The 23237-nt window shown below is 41.9% G+C and overlaps 1 protein-coding gene across 1 annotated transcript in view; it reads left to right on the forward strand.

The window, feature by feature from the left end:
• caskin1 (CASK interacting protein 1) overlaps positions 1-23237 on the forward strand; it is a 118002-nt gene that overhangs the window by 70337 nt on the left and 24428 nt on the right. Inside the window, exons 3-11 of the mRNA XM_042228226.1 lie at positions 1755-1852; positions 1931-2076; positions 4375-4470; positions 4557-4687; positions 6592-6700; positions 7558-7666; positions 8338-8432; positions 9599-9716; positions 18534-18643. Of these exons, the coding sequence (XP_042084160.1) occupies positions 1755-1852; positions 1931-2076; positions 4375-4470; positions 4557-4687; positions 6592-6700; positions 7558-7666; positions 8338-8432; positions 9599-9716; positions 18534-18643 (1012 nt within the window). The remainder of the gene's footprint in view (positions 1-1754; positions 1853-1930; positions 2077-4374; positions 4471-4556; positions 4688-6591; positions 6701-7557; positions 7667-8337; positions 8433-9598; positions 9717-18533; positions 18644-23237) is intronic.

A 23237-nucleotide genomic window follows, 5' to 3' on the forward strand; every position in this document is an offset into this window, starting at 1 on the left:
TTTAAAACAAATGAGAGGATGTAGTCTGTTACATAATTACCAGTCAGTGAAACGCCAACTGGAGGTAAAACTCTGGAATCTGGAAATGCTTTATATTGTTATTGGAGTCTCTCTCAGCCCTTTTTATTCACATGTAAGTGCACATACGCTGCAACTGAAGGGAGATGTGGACGTGCACAAGTTGCTACACGTCAGCTGAATAAAGTGCTATGCAAGTGCTAGAAGCTGACATTGAAGCTACACGAGTGGCTTTGCTGTGCAGATGGATTATTGGCAAATATTAAACCATTCAAATTAATTTTGGGATCACATGATGTTGTGTTAATGTGAATGGTCACACAGACCAACTGTTTATAAATTACCTCTCGAATTCAATTAAAAAATGGAAAAAAAAAGTTGCTGTAAACGTTGCGTCATTCTGCAATCAGCCTACGATTAAATGGGTCAAACGGGCAAATAACTGTGATAAATGGTTCATATTTAACAGAGATTCACATTTAATTATTACATTTGCACTCAGAAACCTTCCTGTTCTATAGGAATACAACCAAAATACAACCAGCTGGAGGCCAGAGTGTGTGTGGTGGGTCCCGCAGTAGAAATGCTCCTCAGCATGAACCAATCAAACTCGAATCACAACCTCTTCACAGGTGCTTCTCGTAAATTCCTGTTTAAAATACTTTGAATCTTTCACGAGTTAGCTGAAGCTGTCGGATGAATGTGAAGAAACAATCCCTCCGTGTCCAAAACATGTATGATTTCAGCTGCCAGTTATAGTGCAATCAGTTCAGTCTTTTGAGGAAATAGCAAGTGGTTCATCGCACGTCAGAAAACCTGTGAACTCAGCCACTGGTAAAACACCGCCCACTGATGATTTAACAAATCAAGGTTACTAAATGTACTAAACATTTGAAGTAAGCACAAAATAAGGAGGCATTCAAAATAGCTCCTTGTGTCTTGTGCACAACACTGTATGTATTTATATACGTATGAGTCAATCAGATAATGTGCAGATTTCTCAGCTTTCTGTGTGCATGCTCTGATCGGTCACTCCTGCCAGATTCCTGGTCACCAACACGGTGGTGTCAGACATGTTTAACACCCGCGGTGTAAAACATGCTTAAGCACAGGTTAACGAACGGCTCCGTTCAGCTCACTTTTCTTTGGATCTTTTTTTCTCCAGTCTAATAAAAGTTGGACTGTTTCCATCCAATAAAAGTTAAATATTATTTATTATATTTGTGTGTGTGTTTGAAATTTCATGTGGCTGCATTTTAACAGGAGACACGTTCGCTGTCACGGTAACTGCAGACGCTCCTCGAGCTCGACTGTGACAGTGTTTGACAGCCAGGAGCAAATCAGGCAGAGGAGCGAGGACACACATGTCACAGCAGATCGGAGTCAGATAGAAGGTGTGCATGTTAGGAAGGCTCAGAAACAGGCTGTTTTATCCCTGCTTTCATTTACGTTTGCCTGTCGTCTCCTCCTCAGACGCTCTCTTAGGCTGATACATCAAGGCTGACGTATCGGTCTCATCTGCTTGCTTTTTATCCTTGTGCACAGTCACCGCGTCCTTTCCTTGATGAAATACTTCTCCTCCTGTGACTGTATCCCACCATCTCATCTCTGCTGCTGCGCTGGAGTTTGTAGCTCTGCAGCAGATACAGCTGTAGCCTAATCAGCTGCTATTAAATCTATTTGTCACGCCAAGCCTCGCCGTTTATCAGTGACCTGTGTGTGTGTGTGTGCTACAGGTTTTCTCCGCTGCATCATGCTGCCCTTAATGGGAACCTGGAGCTCATCTCTCTGCTGCTGGAGTCACAGGCTGCTGTCGACATCAGAGACCAGAAAGGTAAAGAAACACATGATGATGTACTGCAGCTGAGCGTGCGATGGACACGTCCTGTGTTTACGCGCTGTGGGTCTGCAGGTATGCGGCCGCTGCACTACGCAGCCTGGCAGGGGAAGGCAGAGCCCATGAAGATGCTGCTGAAATCGGGTTCGTCTGTCAACGGCCAATCAGACGAAGGACAAATTCCTCTCCACTTGTCAGCACAGCACGGCCACTATGATGTGGTGAGTATCATGTAGTTTTACCAAAGAAGCAAACACTGCACGAGAGCAGCACAGGAGGAAGATGCTAATCTCAATATTATTTGCTTTAGCGTAACATATTGTGGCCATTAGTTATTCTGCACTAGTCAGCTGAGCATGGCCAGCAGGATGTGGCCATGCTCAGCACCAAAGACATCTGTCTGCACAAACTAACTGAGCGAAGAACAGAGGAGAGAAAAGTCACAGAGGTGAAATAAAGGGCAGTTGTTTCGAGGAGCATGTCTACTGCTTTAAATGGGCTGGAGTCACACATGCTTTTATATATCGGCACAATTAGCAGTAAATGTAAACAAACTACTAAATCTGTACTTAAGCAGGCTTAGCAGAGAAACAACAGTCAAATATAGCAGATCAACTGCAGCAGGTAACATGCAGTAGAGAAAAGAAGAGATGTGCGTTTCCACAGCTGGAGACGCGCTGCTGCTACTTGATTAAATATCTGTGATTATAGAGGGTAACAAACTGGACTGAAGCTTTACTCTGCAGCCGCTCTCCATGTGGAAGATCAAATAGAAAAAGTTACAGAAACTGACTACAGATGAAAAATGAATCATTTATAATCCAACAAAGCAAACTGAAAGGATTCAGGAGACATTTAAAAACACAGACACTAGAGGCTTCAGCCCACAGTATCGTTCTCATTTGTTCATTTTAAGCTGCAAAGAAAGGAAAACATAATGAACTGCTTGCTGTGGTGCAGCCTCGCTCTCAGCATTTACTGAATTCTTCTTTTTTCTTAACAAACATCGTCAGCTGTAAACATTTATAGCCTACGAAGTCAAACTGACCTGTGTCTGAATGTCAGAAGGCCGTCCCTTTAACAGACCCATGCAGCCTTCAGTGTGTTGAAACCTTTGCACATCTTATTGTTCTGCACACTTGATCCAGTCTAACGAGAGAGCAAAACATTTTTATAGTATTTTTATGCAGCATAATGTAGAATGGAGTCTCTAACATGTGAGGCGTCACATTCTGGGATTGTGCTGTGCCTTCCATCGATGCTGTTTTATGTTTGTGTTCCATTATGAAATCCCGAGGGCGTTACGTAATGGATGAGTTATTTACTGTATTACAAATTAAATGGAAAAGCTGACAGTAGTGCTGTTGTGCTGCAGGGGACGTGGGCTGGCACGGTTTGTGCCCACTTGGCTCCTCACATGGACGGGTCATTTCACATCAGAGATCAAATGTGATGAAACATTTCCAAAAATGAAAGTCAAAATTAAAAGTGCCTCAAAGTGAACATCTTAATATCTGAGCATCTTACATTGGGCATCTGATCTCTGATTGGTTTAGAGCACGATATGGGCCTGATGTGTGTCTGTTGTTGACCACACAGACTTTCAGAGTTGCAGAGACCTTTTTTTACTTGAACAGCTGGTCGCACCGGTGCGACCTGGGATTTCTTTTAGTCGCACCATTGAGAAATGTGGTCGCACTCTCGAGCCCTGTGCTGGAAACAACTTTCTGTTGTCATAGAGTTTGTCCTGCAGAGCAGGTCTCAACCCGACTGAGTGCGCCACAAACTTTATTTGCAATCGCTGGTAAGACTTCGCCATCATCACAACACCAAACGGGGAAGTATGGTATTCATCCCTGCAGATCATTTACAAAATCTTGGACAATATGTGCTGAAGCAGGTTGAAGCTGTTCGGGCGGCTCCTTGCTGAGACACTGATCCTTCCTTTAATTTGCTTTGCAAACGATCTAGTTACCAAGCTGGCGAACGCACCTTTACACTCCTTACTCTTTTCTTCCTGTGGCGTGGATCGAGTAAACGCTCAATGCTACCTTCAGAGCTTTTCAAATTAAGAGTTTTGCTTTGTAGAGGATCATGGGAAATGGTGTTTGTCAGAAGCCTGTTAAAATGTAACTTCTGAAAAAACCCTCAGTATTAAAGTCAAAGGAGCTTGGAAAGAAAAGCGTCTGGACTTCTTTAAGTTGCTTGAAGACGTTTCACCTCTCATCCGAGAAGCTTCTTCAGTTCTAAGGTCAAATGGTGGAGAGTCCCAGATATAAACCTAGTGGGAGTTTCCCCCTCAGTATTAAAATTGTTTATTTAAAAAAAGAAAAGCCTACAAAAGTCTGTGTCATAAGGGAAACAGCTCAGTATTGAAAAGCGCTCTGATTCTACGTCTTCATCTCTGTTTTGTGAGAGGCTGTTTTCTCACATTGTGATCCTTGTGATACTCGTGCCCTTTTCTTTGCCCTTTGAGCGTATGGATTTTTGTCTCATGTGTCTGTGTGCCCCGTCTCCAGTCTGAGATGCTGCTGCAGCACCAGTCCAACCCGTGCATCGTGGATAACGCAGGGAAAACCCCTCTGGACCTGGCCTGTGAGTTCGGCAGAGTTGGGGTAAGAACCTACGGTTTCAATCAGTATTCGTCAACAAGATTGCAACAATGAGTTGCTTATCTTCTCTTTGTTTATGTGTGTGTAAGGTGGTCCAGTTGTTGCTGTCTAGTAACATGTGCGCTGCTTTGCTGGAGCCCAAAAAAGGAGACACGACCGACCCTAATGGGACGTCTCCGCTGCATCTAGCTGCTAAGAATGGACACATAGACATCATCAGGTACACACACACACACACACACACACACACACACACACACACACACACACACACACACACACACACACACACACATCTAATGATAAACTGGCTTTAAATGTCCCCCTCAGACTGCTGATCAAACAGATGTGTAACACAGCAGGGGAACCGTATAATCCAACACAGGCAAAGAATAATGGAGCAAATGGCAGAGAGTCACTGCTGATGCATCAGTCCTAAATACACTGTAGAGATCTGGAGACAGCTGATGGCACTCCAAATCCACACTGCACTTTATCATGCTAAATATTCAGTCATTATAAGCTCATCTCAGCATGGATCTGTGTTTTATTCATTTATTTTTTTGCAAGCGTGCATCGCGGCAAAAAGACTCCCGTTGCCTTGGTGATGGCAGCGTTTAGCACAGAGCCTGAAAAGATCGCCGCTGAATGATGCGCCACGGCGGGTAAACGCACATACGGCAGAGTCCATTAGTTTCTCCGTTCGCTCTCAAATACTTTTGAAGTAACTCAGAGCTGCTGTGTATGTGTCGGTGCAGACACCGGCTTGCCTGGCGGGGACACACAAAGGCAGGTGGTGAAAGATGAGAAATGAGACAGAGACCTGCAACTGAGGGAAGATAGGAGAGAGCAGGAGGACAGGAGAGAGAGGAAGTAAAAGACGAGATGGAGAGAAAAGGAGCTCAAAACAGAGCCAGAGAATAAAGATGGTCATAGTTGATGGAGCACGGTGTGGCTGAAGTGACACTGATAAATGATGCTCATTAGTCATGGCCAGCCATGTGGAAGACAACACGCACACTTACTCACAGTAAGAGGAAAATTAAACGCGCTTTTGGCAGCTTTTTCATTTTCTTTCTGTCGTTTATTTATTTATTTTTTAATGAACTTTTCTCTGATCCTGTCATTTTATGGGTCAAACTGCTGATTTTCTGTACTCACTGTCAACAAATCCAATTAAAAAGACCAACATTATCAGTGACTGATGCTACAAACAAGTACAGCCTGTGTGGCCTGATGGACACACAGATTTTTCAATTACCTGCGGCTAAGCTAGAAGCTAACATCAGTGTCCTGATATCATCACACTTACCATGCTGATGTTTGGTAGCTATGTGTGCTATGTGGCCAAACAGATCTGAGTGATCCTCAGTCTTTGCTACTTAAGTTCAGTTTCCCTGTGAGGAAGCACTTGGCGATGGTGGGGATGAAAAACTCCCACCACAGGAAGAATCCCACAGTAGAACCAGGCTCAGGGAGGGGCAGCCGTCTGCTGCTGCAGTCACCATTATAATTAATAAAGACATCAGAGGGTGGACGCTTGTTTCCACCACTGTAAAAAAGATGCCATCCATAAAACAAAATTAGTCTTTAGAGTTACTGTTGCAAATCAGGAAGCTCGATGAATGACATCATGAAATAGGAAGCCAGACCTGAGCAAGGTCAGCTCAGGTCTGGCTCCCATAGACCGAGATAGCACACCGTGCAGCGCACAGCGGATTCCTCAAGACTATCAGAGCTCTCTGATATTCAACCATCTTCATATTTTATATGTTGTATGTAAAAAGTAACCAGTGTATCAAACAGAACGACCTGAACGTCTCCTGCTTAAAGTGTGATTCAGCAAAATAACTCTAGCGTAAATAGAATTATATTTGGCTCCTTATGTAAACATTTTGATTAAAAGTATATTTTTCTATTTTTTAATGTTCCTTTGTGCACATGCTCCCACCTTGGAGTCCGATGCTTACATCGGTGTTTTAACACCTCTCCTGATTTTCTCACCTCTCTCTTTTGAAATGATCTTTCTCACGTCACTTTTCCTCGTCGTCTTTTATTATACTTTTGAACTTGCCTGTTTCATCCTCTCTCGCTCTCTGTTCCGCCTGGTGCCTCTCCCGGCAGGCTGCTGATCCAGGCTGGCATCGACATAAACAGGCAGACCAAAGCAGGCACTGCCCTGCATGAAGCTGCCCTCTGTGGAAAGACTGAAGCAGTGAGACTCCTGCTGGAGGTGAGTGGAACTACAGCTGCAAAGAGTTGGGTTTGTGTCTCAGTGCACATGCAGAGGTGCAGTAGGTAGCAGCAGGATTGCACTACTGCACATAACTAATCTGGAATCCAGCTCACCTAAAGATTTGCAATCATGTCACCTTTGACCTCTGACCTTTCCTCCATGGTCAATAGATTAAGCTGAAGGTCAAAGTGATAATAATGCTACATAAAGCTATTCAAACTGATGTTTCTGATTTGTTTTGGAAAACAGATATTTATTAGTAAACATTTAACATAATTTTACTAAATACTGACATGAATGCTGAGTGTGTCCTATATTCAGCTAAATAAAAATCAGAAATAATTATGCTCAAAATTATGCCAGCAGGGCAAATAACGAAACGACCGCCTGCATGGTTGATTTGAACACGCCACGAGGTTTCATGCTTAAGTGACTGTGTGTGTTTCGGCACAATAAACTAACCGTGTCATTTAGCTCCCGAGCTGCGAAAAGGTTACCAGCCTTCACCCTGAAGCGTCTTTGGACTGAATTCATCTTTGTTCCCTCGGCCTACATTTGTGTCAACAGATTTAAACGTGATATTGCTCTCCGGCTCTCAGCTGCCTCGGCAGAAAAGTAAGATGCGGGTGTAATTAGCAGAAGAGGCCCAGGGAGTTAGGGTTATGTTATCCTGACGTCAATTATGGTAAATCATCGCATCCCTACGGCGTTTAATCAGCATCTAGATGTTCTCATTTCTGAGTCTAAGTAGCTGGATAGAGTGTGTTTCGTGGGATCTTTTTGCTGTATGCAGACGGCTGTTACAGGGCTGTTAATGTAATAACCAGAATTGTAAATTGTCCCCTCTTCTGCAGAGTGGTATCAATGCCACGGTGAGAAACACGTACAGCCAGACTGCGCTGGACATCGTCTACCAGTTCACTGCAACACAAGCCAGCAAAGAGATCAAACAACTGCTGAGGGGTAGGATGGATGTTTGTATCTGTAACAAAAGAGAGGAATAGATGGTCGAATGAAAAGCACAATGGACAAACATAGTTTAATCAACAAAATGATTGTGCTAAGCCAGGGGTGGGCAACTCCAGGCCCCGAGGGCCGGTGTCCTGCAGGTTTTAGATCTCACCCTGGGTCAACACACCTGAATCACATGATTAGTTCGTTACCAGGCCTCTGGAGAACTTCAGGACATGTTGAGGAGCTAATTTAGCCATTTAAATCAGCTGTTCAAGGACATCTAAAACCTGCAGGGACACCGGCCCCCGAGGCCTGGAGTTGCCCACCCCTGTGCTAAGCTAACCAGCTGCTAGCAGTACAGACTGCATCCATCTCAAACAAGCAGCCAGTTTACCCGTTATTATAATTATAGAATTAATATGTTTACAAATGTATACTTTTAGAAACTGTATTCATATATTCAATTATTATATATGTATTTACAGTTTACTTTTCTATCAAGTTTCTTTTGGTCGTGCTTTTTAAAGGTAAAACTATACTGTGATAAATTAATAATGATGTCATGTTGAGAATGTAAAGTTCTTTATTGACACATTTTTACATCAATAGGATTGTTCTGCACAGTTCATCATTATTGTGTAGCAACTTCACAATGATAATTTACTTTCTTTGCCGCTCAGATGCGTCTGCAGCCCTTCAGGTTCGAGCTCTGAAGGATTACTGCAACAACTATGACCTGACCAGCCTCAACATCAAAGCAGGAGATGTCATCACGGTAAAGCAGCTGTTCCTGTCAGAAGCAAGAGGATTTAGTGTGATGGTGTATTGTGTTCATTGGAGGCTCATGAATTTTTCAAAAAGCTGTAAATTTGTGAGGCAAAACTTTGTCTTCCATAATAATATGATTGAAACGAGCTGCTGATCATTCATAACTGTTTTGTATAAGCTATTAATTCTGGAAGTTCAAATAGGTGGATACCTCTCCACTGAAGCTTGAAAAGTGCACGAATATTGTTCTTTAAAAAATATAAATTCTTCACCGGCCTCTTAGAGTAGCTTCAGGGGCAGTTACAATATTGTTAATTTTAGTTAACCCTTGAAAGCCAAGCGTATGGTATAGGTTACATGTGTTTTTGTGAGTTTTTGAGACGTCTACATCATCAGCATGACTTTTTTTTTACCCTCAAAAAATGATATAAATTGCATGACAAATTTTTCAAGACTAAATTGCAAAAATATGGCTCATGTATCAAATGTGATAGAAATGACAACTCATATATGCAGATTAAAATTTGATAATAAATGATATAAAGGGTCAACAAACACACAAAAAATGTCATATTTCTGGCAGTGATTTCATCGTTCAGGTTTCAAACGAAGAAAAAAAACCTTGAAAATATTAAAAGAAGTGTGTCATATGTGAATATTTGTTTTTTCACTGCCAGAAAAAAAAAAGTGCCATTTTGTATGAAATGATTTACCAAACATTTGAAAGAAATGGTGACACTGCGTAATCCCTGCAGACTCAGAGTCCTACCTCCAATCCACTGATAGAACATTTTTCCATCGTTGCAGTTTACTGGAATCAGAAATGCAAGGACGATGGTTTCAGCATCCTTTATTTGCCGTGAGCGTGTTTTACAGAAGCATGTTTTCACTCCCTTCATCGCAGTGATGAATATTTATGAGCATGTTTGAAGCCTTTGGGGACTTATTACAGTAGTGAGGAAGCCAAGTAGTGCCAACGCTTTTTTCCTCAGGGTCTGAATGAACAAGTTGACTTTGGGGATTCAGCACCAAATGTGCAGCTTTGTGTTTTTTAAAAGAATAAAATTATAAAGTAATCACGTTGGAAAGCTTTAAATTAAATTCTGTGGTATTAATCATTTATTAATTTATGTATTGTCCACATTTAATGTAGTGGATGTGCTCGCCTCGCAGGTTTTGGAGCAGCACCCCGACGGACGCTGGAAAGGCTGTATCCATGACAACCGGACAGGAAATGACCGCGTGGGCTACTTTCCATCCACTATGGTGGAGGTCATCAGCAAACGCACAGGTGAGTTTGCGCGTATATGTGCGCGCATGTAAGGTTGTGTTGGAGCTGCTTTTGAAATTTTGATGAAGCTGGCTGCTAAAAAGCTTCTGCACATGAGTCAGGCACGTGTGCACACTCGGAGCGAACGCAGGAGATACTCGGAGGCAAACATCTGTAAAACCCGTACATTAAAGGTAAATTCTATAAAAACCCTCAGCCAGCTTTTTTTGAATAGAGCGAGTTAAAATAGAAGTCACATCAGAGACTTTCATCGCTTTCATCTCATACACTGGGAGAGGAGCTGTCTGTGAGTCAGCCAGCATCAAAGTGCTACCATACAGCCACCTGTCATCTCCGCATTGCTCAAGTTAAGGTCCAAGCCTGGTGGAATTTTTGATAGTACAGCATCAACCTGGGGAAAAAATCATAACAAAAAACATTCAGGTGGTCGACACAAGGTTATATATCCCACAATTATCAACATCTTTCTTATGCCACCACAGACAGTGTAAAAGACGGATGAAGTCACCATGATGTCACACACTGGCAGTGAAACCGGTTGCTCATTGGTTAACGAATTGTCGATCACATGATGTTTGCCAATGAGCTTAACGCAGATAATCCTCTATTTTTAAACACAGTATGACTAACATTTAGAAAATAGACTTTTTTTATTCAGTGTGGCCTGAAATGAGTGAAAAGTGTTTGCACCGAATCTTTCCAGCCCAAAAGCTACGTCCATGTTTTACATGTCTGTGGTTGCAGCTTACCCTCACCTCTTAATGTTGACAGGAAAATATAAATAAAACCAAAGCTAAACATTTATGTACTTTTAGTTGCGTACATGAAAGGACTAATTTGACATAAAAATGTCTGCCTTTACATGGGAAACGATAATATTAAGCTGCTGCTCCTAGCATGCAGATAGCTTAGCTTAGCTTAGCACAAGTGGCTTAATGGAGCTCAGAAATGTGTGCTTATGTATTTTATATAAGTAGTTACCCTGTTGTTTCTCACCAAATGCTATAAAAGTAGCATTAGGTGAGGAAACTGACAACATGTCGTATTTGTATGCCGATTAGCTTAACTTTAGCAAGACTGAAAACAGCTAGCCTGGCTTTGATCAGAGGTAAGAAAATCTCCCTAATAGCACCTTTAAAGCTTAACATTTAGCTCGTTAGATCTGATTTTATAAAAAAGTATAAACATGTTTTAGTTTAAACCTTTTTTCAGGGTTTAAGATGAAACTACTGGCTGTTGTCTTCTAACCCTCTGCATGAATAGACATTCCCCCAAAGTATCAAACATTTATTTGTTTAGCATGTAAACTTTCATTGCTTGGTGCGCCCCTCCATCTTAATCAGCTTTTATTCACCTGGATGAAACGTACACAACATATTCAGACCCATCCTGTCATCTCGGTGTGACTGAGCAGCCACAGAGAGGCTCAGATGTTTTTAATTGTTTGTCGTGTTGGTCCCTATAGGTCTGGTAGTTCTGTTTACCAGTATATGTCTTCTTGTCTTAGTCTGTATGAGTGTCTCTCTAATTGTTGCTCACCACTGACAGCCGTTACCTGTTGTCTGTTCATGCTCATCACGTCCTCCTCTGATTACCTTTGCACACTGCATTACCACCTCGGCACTATTGTGGCATCACCCATCCTTTCATACACTAAATCATGCAGCAGGTGTACGCCGCCTTATACTGTATACGGCAGCTGTATGCAGTGCAGAAACAGCTGGAGTGCTCCCACTTGGCTTGCAGAGCCAGACTGACTAATCACTGCTACCGCTCATCCGCGCATACACAGATACACACTGTGCAGCATCAGCAGCAGCTGTTCTAACAGGAAGTTTCATTTACTCAGCTGTTTTTCATCAATTTTTAATTATTCTTTTCTCTCAGTCAGTCCCCTCTCCATGTTATATTGCTCTCATCTGCTCTTTTATTCCCGCTAACAGGGAAGCAGCAGCAAAACCTTTCAGAGACAACCGTTCATAATTTGTCCTAAATGTTGTAATAACGCTCGTGCATTTAAACGTTTAGTTTCAGTGTAGAGTGACCAATCACAAAAACAGAACAAACTTTAGCAGCTAGCTTGTGAAAGAATGTCTAGGCAATTATCTAGTTATAAATATTATAGATATATTAGCTATAAATGTTTGCAGGTTTGTTAAGTCAGCGTTGTTGTGCTAGTGTTGTGCTGCTGCTACTACTAGCAATACATTATATAGAATTATAGACTTCAGTAAAATGTGGAAGGCATCAAAACTACCAATGAACACATTTGGAATTAAACACAAAAGTGTAAAATAACTCAAAAGGTGCTTTATATTTTAGATTCTTCAAAGTAGCCACTCTTTGATTACTTTGATTACTGCTTTGCACACTCTTGGCCTTCTCTCAATGAGCTTCACGAAGTCGTGACCTGAAATGGTTTTGCAACATTCTTGAAGGAGTTCCCAGAGATGCTGAGCACTTGTTGGCTCTTTTGCCTTCACTCTGAGGTCCATCTCATTCCAAACCATCTCCACTGGTTTTAGGTCAGGTGACTATGGAGGCCAGGGCATCTGGCTAGCACTCCATTACTCTCCTTTTTGGTTAAACAGCACTTACACAACCGGGAGGTGTGTTTGGGGTCATTGTCCTGTTGAAAAATAAACGATGGTCCAACTAAACGCAACCCGGATGCAATGGTACACCACACCTCCATTCAGCTTTTCTGCATCGCACAAAGACACAGCAGGTGGAACCAAGGATCTCTAATTTGGACTCATCAGACCAAAGCACAGATGGTCTAATGTCCATTCCTTGTGTTTCTTGTGCCCAAACAAATCTCTTCTTGTTGCTTTTCCTTAGTCGTGGTTTCTTAGCAGCTATTTGACCATAAAGGTCTGATTCACACAGTCTCCTCTGAACATGTAGAGATGTGTCTGCTACTGGAGCTCTGTGTGGCATTCATCTGGGCTCTAATCTGAGGCGCTGTTAACTTGCGATTTCTGTGGCTGGTGGCTTGGATGAGTTTATCCTCAGCAGCAGAGGGACTCTTGGACTTCCTTTCATGTCCTCATGTGAACCAGTTTCATTGTAGCGCTTGATGGTTTTTGCTGCTGCACTTGGGGACACGTTCAAAGTTTGAGCAATGTTATGGACTGACTGACCTTCAGTTCTTAAAGTAATGATGGACTGTCGTTTCTCTTTACTTAGCTGATTGGTTCTTGCCATAATATGAATTCTAACAGTTGTCAAATAGGGCTGTCAGCTCTGTACCAACCTGACCTCTGTGCAACACAACTGATTGTCCCAGCCTCATTAAGAAGGCAAGAAACTCCACAAATAAACTCTGACAAGGCACACCTGTGAAGTGAAAACCATTTCAGGTGACTACACCATGAAGGTCAGTGACAGAAGGCCAAGGGTTTGCAGCGCTGTCAACAAAGCAAAGGGTGGCTACTTATCCAGCCGGTACTAAAGCTAGGAGTCATCAATGCTACATTTTATTGTTTGGTTACAACTGGCTAATGACTTGCAACAAAGTAGCAAATTTAAAGTGAAAATAATACACAAAATACTAATACAACAAAAGTGAAATACATTTTAAGTATGCACCTGTAAGGAATAAAATATATTGAATGGCCAATTATGTTGTTAGCTCGCACACTAGAGAGAGACAGTCCTAACAGCGCATCAGGTTAGCATGTGTTCAGCTAGCTTCGTTACTGAAGTGCTATCTCTGGTTCAGAACGTCTTCTTTCCATATTCTAAAAGTTGTTATTATGTTAACATGAAAAATAAAATGCTATTCCAACAAAAGTATGCAGCTGCTGTCGTAAGATGCTACACAGCCTCTCCACAATGGTTGATACAAACAAGATATTTATATTCATTTGCTCCTCTGTGCTGAGGCAGGTCTCTACCTCCAACATTTACTAAAACTGGCACATGTGAGTGAAAGACCTACAGGTTACGTAGAAGTAACACTTGTAGCTAATAACATGCAACAGAACATATTTGCTGTTTTGCACAGTACCACTGCTTGATTCAAGTGCAAGTTTATTATCAGCCCCTCAGCCCATTTCCACTTTCACGGCAGCGCTCCGTTCATTTCATTCCACTGATGCTCACAGCTGTTTGTCATTCACTGCATCTACTACATCAGCTTTGTCCTTCATTCCCCTCTTCCTCTTGGTTTGAGTTCTAACTTCAGTCCTTGTTTTTAATTTTCCTTTTTTTTCTTCCCTTTTTTCTTACATGTAATTCTCTGTCTTGTCGTTTGTTTGTCACGTGGTGGTGGCTCACTGTTGGCTGGTTGTGTGTGTGTTTTCCGTGTGTCGTCACGGTGGGTGTTATCTAGGTTTGGCCAGCACAGTCATTTGCACTCAACAGTTTCAAAAGATACCGCTGGTTGCCCCGGCGACGGTTGCCCCTGCCAACGCAGTAGTCAACGGCAACGACACCACGTTCCATCAGATCCATATCCTGCCTCCACCGCCTCCTCCTCCACCACATTCCCATCAGCCACTGCTTCCACTTTTCACTTCCTTTGGCTATAACAGGTCACCCGTGACAAGCCCACAGGGAGACACACCTGCTGCCCCAGGTACACGGCCCCTTTCTCATTATTATTATTGTTATTATTATTATCATTATTATTATGTTTATTATTATGTTTATTATTATGAAAGCTTTAAGGGATGCTTTCCTTATGTTTTATGAACTAATTGCAAGTTTAAAAAAATCTGATCGGCTATGTAAGATTCAAATTGGCATTTTTCCTGTTACGAAGGCATCCATTAAAGTTTTCTGTTATTAAATCATTATCCATGTAGTTTTATGTGTTGCTCATACTGTCTAACTTTTGTTTTTCAATTGTTGCTGTTGTCATTTCCATTACTGAGATCCAGAATCCGCTTTGGGGAAGAAGAGTTTAGACCTCCTGATATTTCTGGTGTTATTATTTTAGTTGGCTCTGTGGACAGAGATCAAACCGTGCAGGGAAATAGTTGCAGACCATTGCACAAAAAATATGCAATACATACAGTTACAGGAATGACATTATATGTAACAAAAAAGATTATTAAATAAGAACCATAAAAGTTTAGATAGAGTTTGTCTTTTTTAATCTCCAGCATACATAACAGTCATTTCAAGTGGGTTAGGTGATAAAACTCAGATGTATATTGTTTTTTCTGGGTTATTTTCCATTATTATCCATGAAATCTATTCCCTCATTACATTCAAATTGCTTTAATATACATTAAGAGGGTTACTCTGTGGTCAGTTCTAACCCTAGTCCCAACACTAATCCTAACCAGTATGAGAAGTTAACTTTTATTTTTATTATCAGTCAGGAAAAAAAGAAAATAGTCAAACTGACACATGAGAAAACCTATGCACATTTATTTTCCCTATAAGAGACCATTTCGCCTTTCTCCTAAATACAGGACAGGGTTAGGGTTAACCTCTGGCAGCTCATCTGGGGTAGTGGGTGGGATTCAGGTTAGGAAATCGAACAGTGTTTAGGAGAAAAATCATAATGCATAATATAACATAATAATAAGAAAGTGAATATGCAAGACTTGATTTGAAAGGTACCAGCTTCTAGTTTCTGAAAGGTTGCCAATGTAACGTTTGGCTAAACAAAAAATAGCCTAACCAAGACAACTTGCTGGTAACCAGAGCGCCTCCTGGGTCTGCCTCCTCCTGATGGGACATGCCTGGAACACCTCACCCAGGAGGCGCCCAGGAGGCATCCTTGTCAGATGCCCGAACCACCTCAGCTGGCTCCTTTCGATGTGGAGGAGCAGCGGCTCTACTCTGAGCCCCTCCCGGATGGCCAAACCTCTCACCCTATCTCTAAGGGAGAGGCCAGCCACCCTTCAGGGGAAGCCCATTTCTGCCGCTTGTATCTGCAGTCTCGTTCTTTCGGTCACTACCCACAGCTCGTGGCCATAGGTGAGGGTAGAGACGTAGATCAGCCGGTAAATTGCTTTGCTTTTACACTCAGCTCTCTCTTCACCACCACAGACAGCTACAGCATCCACATCCATCTGTCGATCTCCCGCTCCTTTCTCCCGTCACACATGAACAAAACCCAGAGATACTTAAACTCCTCCACTTGGGGCAAGAACTCTGAGGTTGACCCTATATTTAGGCAAAACAGTCATTGATGGGACTGATGTAAATATGTGTCAGTTAGAAGGACTGTTATCTTCATCCCTTGAAATGCCAGGACTTAAAAGAACAATCAGACATGACGTACTCTCAGTGCGTAGGGTTAGAGTTAGGCTTAAATTACTGATTCATTTTGCAGAATTAATCAGAAAACTATTTTATGTTATTTGGTTGTATTCAGACCTTTTCAGTAAAAACAGCCCAACAGACGAGCAGAAGACAGACAAGCAGTCGATGCTGTTAAAGTGGTGCAACTGAACAGCAGCGCCACATTTTTAAAAAATGCTTTCAGCGTCTTTGCTAATAAGAGAAGTTAGGTGTCAAATAGGCTGGGTAGGCTTCTCATTTTGTGACAAACCTCTGTTCTCCTGAGTTGGTTTGTGCTTTAGTTGTCTTGATTTGTAGTTTTTGGTTTTTACAGTTCTTTTCCCCCCGTTTCCGTTTCCTTTTGTTCTTCCCTCCTTCCCTGAATTTCACCATCGTCCCAGCCACCAGGGCAGCCCTGCTCCTTATCCCGACACGCTCCACTCGAAGCCCTCTCCCGAACAAGCCAGAGTGTTTTCTGTTCTGTCCTCGTCCTGCGTGCCGTTTCACGTCTGTTCATTTTAGCATCACTTTTACCCACCTTGTTCACTTACCCTCACTGGATGTGAGTGTGTGTTTGTGTGTGAGTGAGCTGGTGAATTACTTCAATAAACTCTTAGGTCTGTACATGTGTTGAAGGGTTTGGAGAGTCAGAAATTGTTATGATTGAAAGAAACATGCAGTAAAGGTGTTTTTCTTTTCATATTGGGAGGAGTTTTAGTTTGACAGCTTTGTGTTTGTAATACTTTTGGTGTTTCTCTTTACCAAACGGGGACATTTTCTAGCTATTCAGTGAGAAACTGCTTCCTGAATAATACAAATTTTATCTTCTTTGATTGTTGAACATGAGATATTAGGGGGGAGAAAAAAAGACTATGTAAAAGTTGGCAACTTACAAGGTATAAAATGTCAAGTGTTGCATAAAAGACCCAAATACATTGCTAGAAAATGTCCCCGTCAGTGCTGTGCAGGTAAGTTTTTCACTGATTGTAAACGGCTCTGTGAATGGGAGACCATTCTGTTACCTCGAGGAAAACGAGTCCTTCCTTTCTTCATCACAACTATGTCAGCTCAGCATGTTTTCTCTGAGCCTCGATGGTTCAAAGACGGCACATTTCACAAGCAGCTGGAATATCGGGCTCTATGAAAGGATGTGGAAACAGACTGGTCAATAACGTTCCCAAGGTCACTCTGAGGGATGCAAAATGTCCACAAGGAGCATCGCAGCTCAGTTTCTCTGCAGCACTGTTGGTCACACATGTAAACCATTATCCAGCCCTTATTAAGATGGTTATAATGGTTTATTTATAATACTCTCCAAATGCACTACAGCAGCCCCATTCTGAAAAGCCCAACATATATAATCACATATTTTTGGATGCATTATATATGTATGTGTATGTACATTATGGCATATATGTGTATATACACAGATTTTCATGTTATGGATTTATTTATGTACTATTGGTATATAAATGTTTTCATATATCTATATATATATGCTGTGTTTTTTTCTGTGTGTGAGAGAGAGAGAATGTGTGTGAGTTTGAAACCTTTCCTTTATTGCTCCTCTCTCCTACTGGACTTACTTCCTGTCTTTTTCAAGAATTACTTTAGAGTTAATTTAATTAACTCCACTTTATCCTTGCTGTTCTGAGAATAGGACGAATATGAATATGAACATACTCCAGACGACAGTGTAAATTTATCCATTGCAACTTTTTTTATGGATCAAGGCAGGTTGTGATTCAAGATGCTGTCGTCTGAAGCGATTTAGGACTAACATGAGAAAATGTGAGGCCACTGAGAGGCGTTAAGCCTAATCTGGGAACCTCAGTAATCTGCAAACGTCAGCCGTTACCACGGCCTGCACTTGGTTTAAAGTATATTTAAGGAGCAGATATAATCTCATGTATTTTATACAAACTTATACATATAATATATATAAATATATATCATATGAACTTGTTACATAGTACAGTACACATACGTAGTATTGATAGCTGCAGTATTAAGGGCAGACCTGTGTGCTAACCTCATATTAAATCCACTCTGAGGTCAAATTTGAATGCTAAATATCACAAACATATAAAAAGAAAGAGCAGACGTAAGCCCTGCAGTATTATTGTTAATCTGTTAGTCTTATGACACATAACCTGGTTAGCTATACTAGCACCCAAGGATATATTTATTATAGTATATAAAGCCTGTAAGGATTTTGATCTGACATTAAAGTGAGCTGGTACTTATAGTGGTGAACATGTGGACAGTTACCGCTAGTCCCACTTGTTCTGTGGACCTTGTAATTGAATACAAAGCTACCATACGTTGACTCATGACACATGGTGTTAGCAGCTGCCTATGAAATGGGAACATTTAGCAGCAAAATAGACAATTATTAGTGTTTTTATAAAATAAGAGTGTAATGCATGGCTGCATAAATAAGCACAGTGCTGATTGCTATAGTTCTGTTCCACAGAAAAATGAACTATTACTGCGTTAAGTGGCAGAACAACACCAGTTTCCTCGGTCACTTTAGAGTCAGTTAGCGGCTAACAGTGGTATTCTGTGTTGAAGGTTGTCGCGGCTCAGAGGCAAGTCCTCAAAGTTCTCCTACCCCGTCCAGCGGGCCCCATGGAGGCTCCAATGAAGAGATCTGGGTACTGCGCAAGCCTGTGGCAGGTAACTAAGCCGCGCTGCGCTGAGCCCTCAATCCCTGAAACCTGAAGGTCTGACCAGGGGTCAAACAGTATCTGACGCCATTCAGAAAAACTTTTCATACCCAGCGCTGCCATTTCTAAGTGCCTACAGTAGTACAAATGTCTGGAAGACAGAAACCACTCATCTGTTTGTTTGAACCACAAGATGATGTGGTTTGAAGGCTTTCAGGTACTCTTTGACCTGCTCCTGACAGTCTCCCATCTCCTGCTTATCCTTCCATCCGAAGCTTAGCTGAAGTCAGCGGCCTTATGTGTAGGACTGCAGCCATCTGCATCGGTCTACAGTCTTTGTGCGTGCGTGTCTTTCCAACTGCTTGTGTGGGGACATCAAGAAAGCTAAAAAATCTGAGAGAAAACCCAAGAGAAAAGATGGTGTGTGCGCGCACGTGTGTGTGTGCAACATGTATGAAAGTGTCTTTATTCCACTTTTCTGTTCGTCACTCAGTCGTCCGTCACCCTGTCTGTCCGTCCTGTGCATCCAACCACATGCTGCCCAGTGCATTTCAATGGAGAGTCACACCTCTTACCACACTGCTTTGGATATCAGCTAAACCACTCAATGCGTGTGTTTGTGTGTGTGTGTCTGTGTGTGACTGTATGCATCCATCTTGTTGCATGTTTGCATTCGTATGAACAAAATCTATACGTGTTGTTTGGGCGGTTGCATGCGTGTGTGAATGTATGTGTATGTCGTCTGTTGTAAATGTCGCTGTGTGTGTGATTGGTTCGATTCTCAGGTTGGATGAGCCGCCAGTCAGTTCTGTACGTAGATATTCCGCCTTATGCGTGTAACACACACCGACTGTAGTCCAACCAGGGCAAGGGCATGAGTCGCTGCTGGGCAGCATTCTAGAACCACACAGTCTCACGACGAGGGCCTGAGGGAGTTAAATCCTAGGCCCCAAATAAGCATTCTAGCACAGCAGGCGGCACACGACCCGAACAAACACCCACCCCACCCACCACCCCCACACCCCCACCCCAACCCACACACCACCACCAACCACACACCACACACCCTGCCACCATACACCCAATCTCACGCGCACTTACTCTCTAAACAAGTAGTGACCAACTCTTTCTGAGCGCTACTCTCATGAAATGGTGCCTCCTCACGCCGCTCTTCACACCTCGCCCAGGCGCGAAAGCACCATCCACAATCCCGACCTCTTCCTGCACCTGTTCGCACCATCCTACCTCCCCCCCATCCACTCCCCGGTCGACACCGCCCCCCCGTGAACCGGCCACAAACTCCCGACTCACCTTTTCACACCCCCTCCATCTGCGGTCACTCTTCGTACTCGCTTCGTTCGCTCCGCTCGACCCACCACCCTCCATCCCCGCATGCTTTAGAAAACGCGCACTCCGCCCTTGCCTTTCCCACTCGTCCATGTCGCCACTCTCACACTCGCTCTCCTACATCACTGACCACGCACGCACCACGCCCGCCAAACTCATCAGCCGCCCGGCAGACCTCACTCCCGACCACGCTTCCCTGCTCCATCCAAGCCCGCTAGGATCGCTCCTGGGAAGACACGCGTCTGGAGAAACGTGAACATCTTTATTTGTCACCTCGCTATAATCTGCACGCCCGAATTTTTCCTTCCTCTTGGCGACCCCCCCCCCCCCCCCACCCCCCCCCCCCCCTGGCATTAACAGGGAAAAGGGGGCACAAAGACATACTTTTCTTTCTTATTCTCATTTAAAATGTCGAGCTTTTAATAAATAATTATCTGACACCCAAAGTTTTAATTTGATGTAAAATGAATAGAAGTCAATTACTGTATATAGTGACTATTAAGTCTAATATATATACCCTAGTAAGCTATAGTACTTTTTCCTTTGGGAAGGTACCATCTGTGCAGTCTGCAATTTTGTTGAAGAAAGATGTTGAATCTATTTAATATTTCTTGAAAAATAATTGATTTCTGTGCATTTTTTTTCACACTGCATCAAATTAAGGTTGATTACGTCGATTAAGCATCATGAGGTGGAGCGTGAGGGGTGGTTCCCTATTTTTTATTTATTTATTTTTGTTGTTGCTGGGAGTTGGAACCCTATTAGTTAGGTTGCTTAATATTTACGCTAAGTACTCTTTAAAATACCAGAATAGGGAGGATGGTGTAGGTCTAAGTTTATTAGATTGATCAGTATTGCTGAACTATGAAATTTTTTTTTTTGCATACAGGTATAACAGAATAGCTTTAGTGTAGTTGTTGTTTTAAACTTGAGTATGAACTTATACAAAATGCAGCAAGATATTTAAAAAACAGTTTTGTTGATTAAAAAAAAAAAAAAAAAAAAAAAAAAAAATAAAAAAAAAAAAATAAAAAAAAAACCGCATAATAAGATTCCAGAAACCTGCAGCTGTCCTTTGAAGCAGCAACAATGATCATTATTAGGTTATCTACATTATTATGTAAATAACAAAATAACTTTATAACTTAAAGTAAAATTAGGAAACGTAAAGTCCGAAGTCTTTATATTAAGGCCATCAGTCAGACAATAGTTTGCTCTGGGTCTAAACAGAGCGCGTTGTGTGTGACGTCTTCTTTTGCGCATGCGGCCGCTTTGAGCGTTCACACTGGAGCGCGTTTGCTGTCGCATTTTATTTGTAGTGTGAACGAGCAGACAAAAAAATCGGATTTGATCAAATAATCGGAGTTGAGCATCAAGACCTGCAGAGTGAACGCAGCCGTAGTTTGTAAAACGTAACAAGCTGGGAGTTAAAAGCTGAAATTGAAATATTTGGGGCTGTGCAATAAATTGTAGCATCTCATGACTGGTTACTTGGCTACTGGAGGTCAAAAATGACAACTGAACAGGCTTTGGGGGCTTGTGTTTATTTAATTTAAAAAAACAATTTTATAAAAGTATAATGTAGCCAGTGTGACAATATCCATTGGTTTTGACTATAGTTTAGGTTTTAAGTTCAAAGTTAGTAGAGTGCTAAGTTATTAGGTAATGCTAGCAAGTTTCGAGACTTTCATTCATGTGGGTTTCCTTTGTGCTAAGGCAACGGGGCTAATAATGGTTCAGTCACACTAAAGTTAAAACTGCGGCCTCTGCAACTGGGAAAAATCTGCACTTGCTTCGTGATTGCATTGTACTTACAGCAATTAGTTGGTGGCTGCAAATCTCTCAAGTCCTGCCCAGTACTTTCATTGTTCAGGTCGCCTGGGAAATGTGTCTCCAAATAGCTGCAGTCCAACTGATTGCACTTACACGTATATTACGCCACCCAACACGTTCCTATATTACGAGTTTGGAAAAATGAGGAAACACGAGAACTGTTTGGAATCAATCTACACATGCACGTTTATTTTACTTAAATCGCTTTGGAAAACACTAACTAAGGTTAAGGTAAGGTTATGGTTGGGATTAGAGATAAGATTAGGGTCAGGGCTGGAATACATGGCTGGAACGTGTGTTACCGCAGGAGCGTCATCCTATTCGATTTCATGCTCAATCCGGCGCGTAGCATAGGAGCGTGGGTGGTCACCTTTCCAATGGAACGCCTCGGGATGTGAGAAATCGTCAGTATATTACGCGTCGGGAGTAGAGATGGCACGATACCACTTTTTTATGTCCGATACCGATACCGATATCATAAATTTGGATATCTGCCGATACCGATATGAATCCGATATAGTGTTTTTTAATCAACAAAACTGTTTTTTAAATATCTTGCTGCATTTTGTATAAGTTCATACTCAAGTTTAAAACAACAACTACACTAAAGCTATTCTGTTATACCTGTATGCAAAAAAAAATATTTCATAGTTCAGCAATACTGATCAATCTAATAAACTTAAACCTACACCATCCTCCCTATTCTGGTATTTTAAAGAGTACTTAGCGTAAATATTAAGCAACCTAACTAATAGGGTTCCAACTCCCAGCAACAACAAAAATAAATAAATAAAAAATAGGGAACCACCCCTCACGCTCCACCTCATGATGCTTAATCGACGTAATCAACCTTAATTTGATGCAGTGTGAAAAAAAATGCACAGAAATCAATTATTTTTCAAGAAATATTAAATAGATTCAACATCTTTCTTCAACAAAATTGCAGACTGCACAGATGGTACCTTCCCAAAGGAAAAAGTACTATAGCTTACTAGGGTATATATATTAGACTTAATAGTTACTATATACAGTAATTGACTTCTATTCATTTTACATCAAATTAAAACTTTGGGTGTCAGATAATTATTTATTAAAAGCTACGACATTTTAAATGAGAATAAGAAAGAAAAGTATGTCTTTGTGCCCCCTTTTCCCTGTTAATGCCCTATCGGCCCCCCTGGCTAAACTTTGCTAGATCCGCCCCTGCACAGTTACCAGCGTCAGCTACGTAGAAAAAGATCCTGGTGTAGAAAGTAATATTAAATACATTCTAACAACAGCTGATCAAGCTTAAACGTGCTGCTGTTGTTCAGCCGCTGGTTTCCTCTTTCTGGTGCAAAGTGGGCCAAAAGCAAACAGAGACACGGACTCGCGACAGAAAAGCCGATCAGCTGATCGTTAAGCAGTTTCATGATTGAAGTAGCAGCAG

The sequence above is a fragment of the Haplochromis burtoni genome, unplaced genomic scaffold (genome assembly GCF_018398535.1).
Source record: "Haplochromis burtoni strain Fernald_Lab_line unplaced genomic scaffold, NCSU_Asbu1 Contig_312, whole genome shotgun sequence".
NCBI lineage: Eukaryota > Metazoa > Chordata > Actinopteri > Cichliformes > Cichlidae > Haplochromis > Haplochromis burtoni.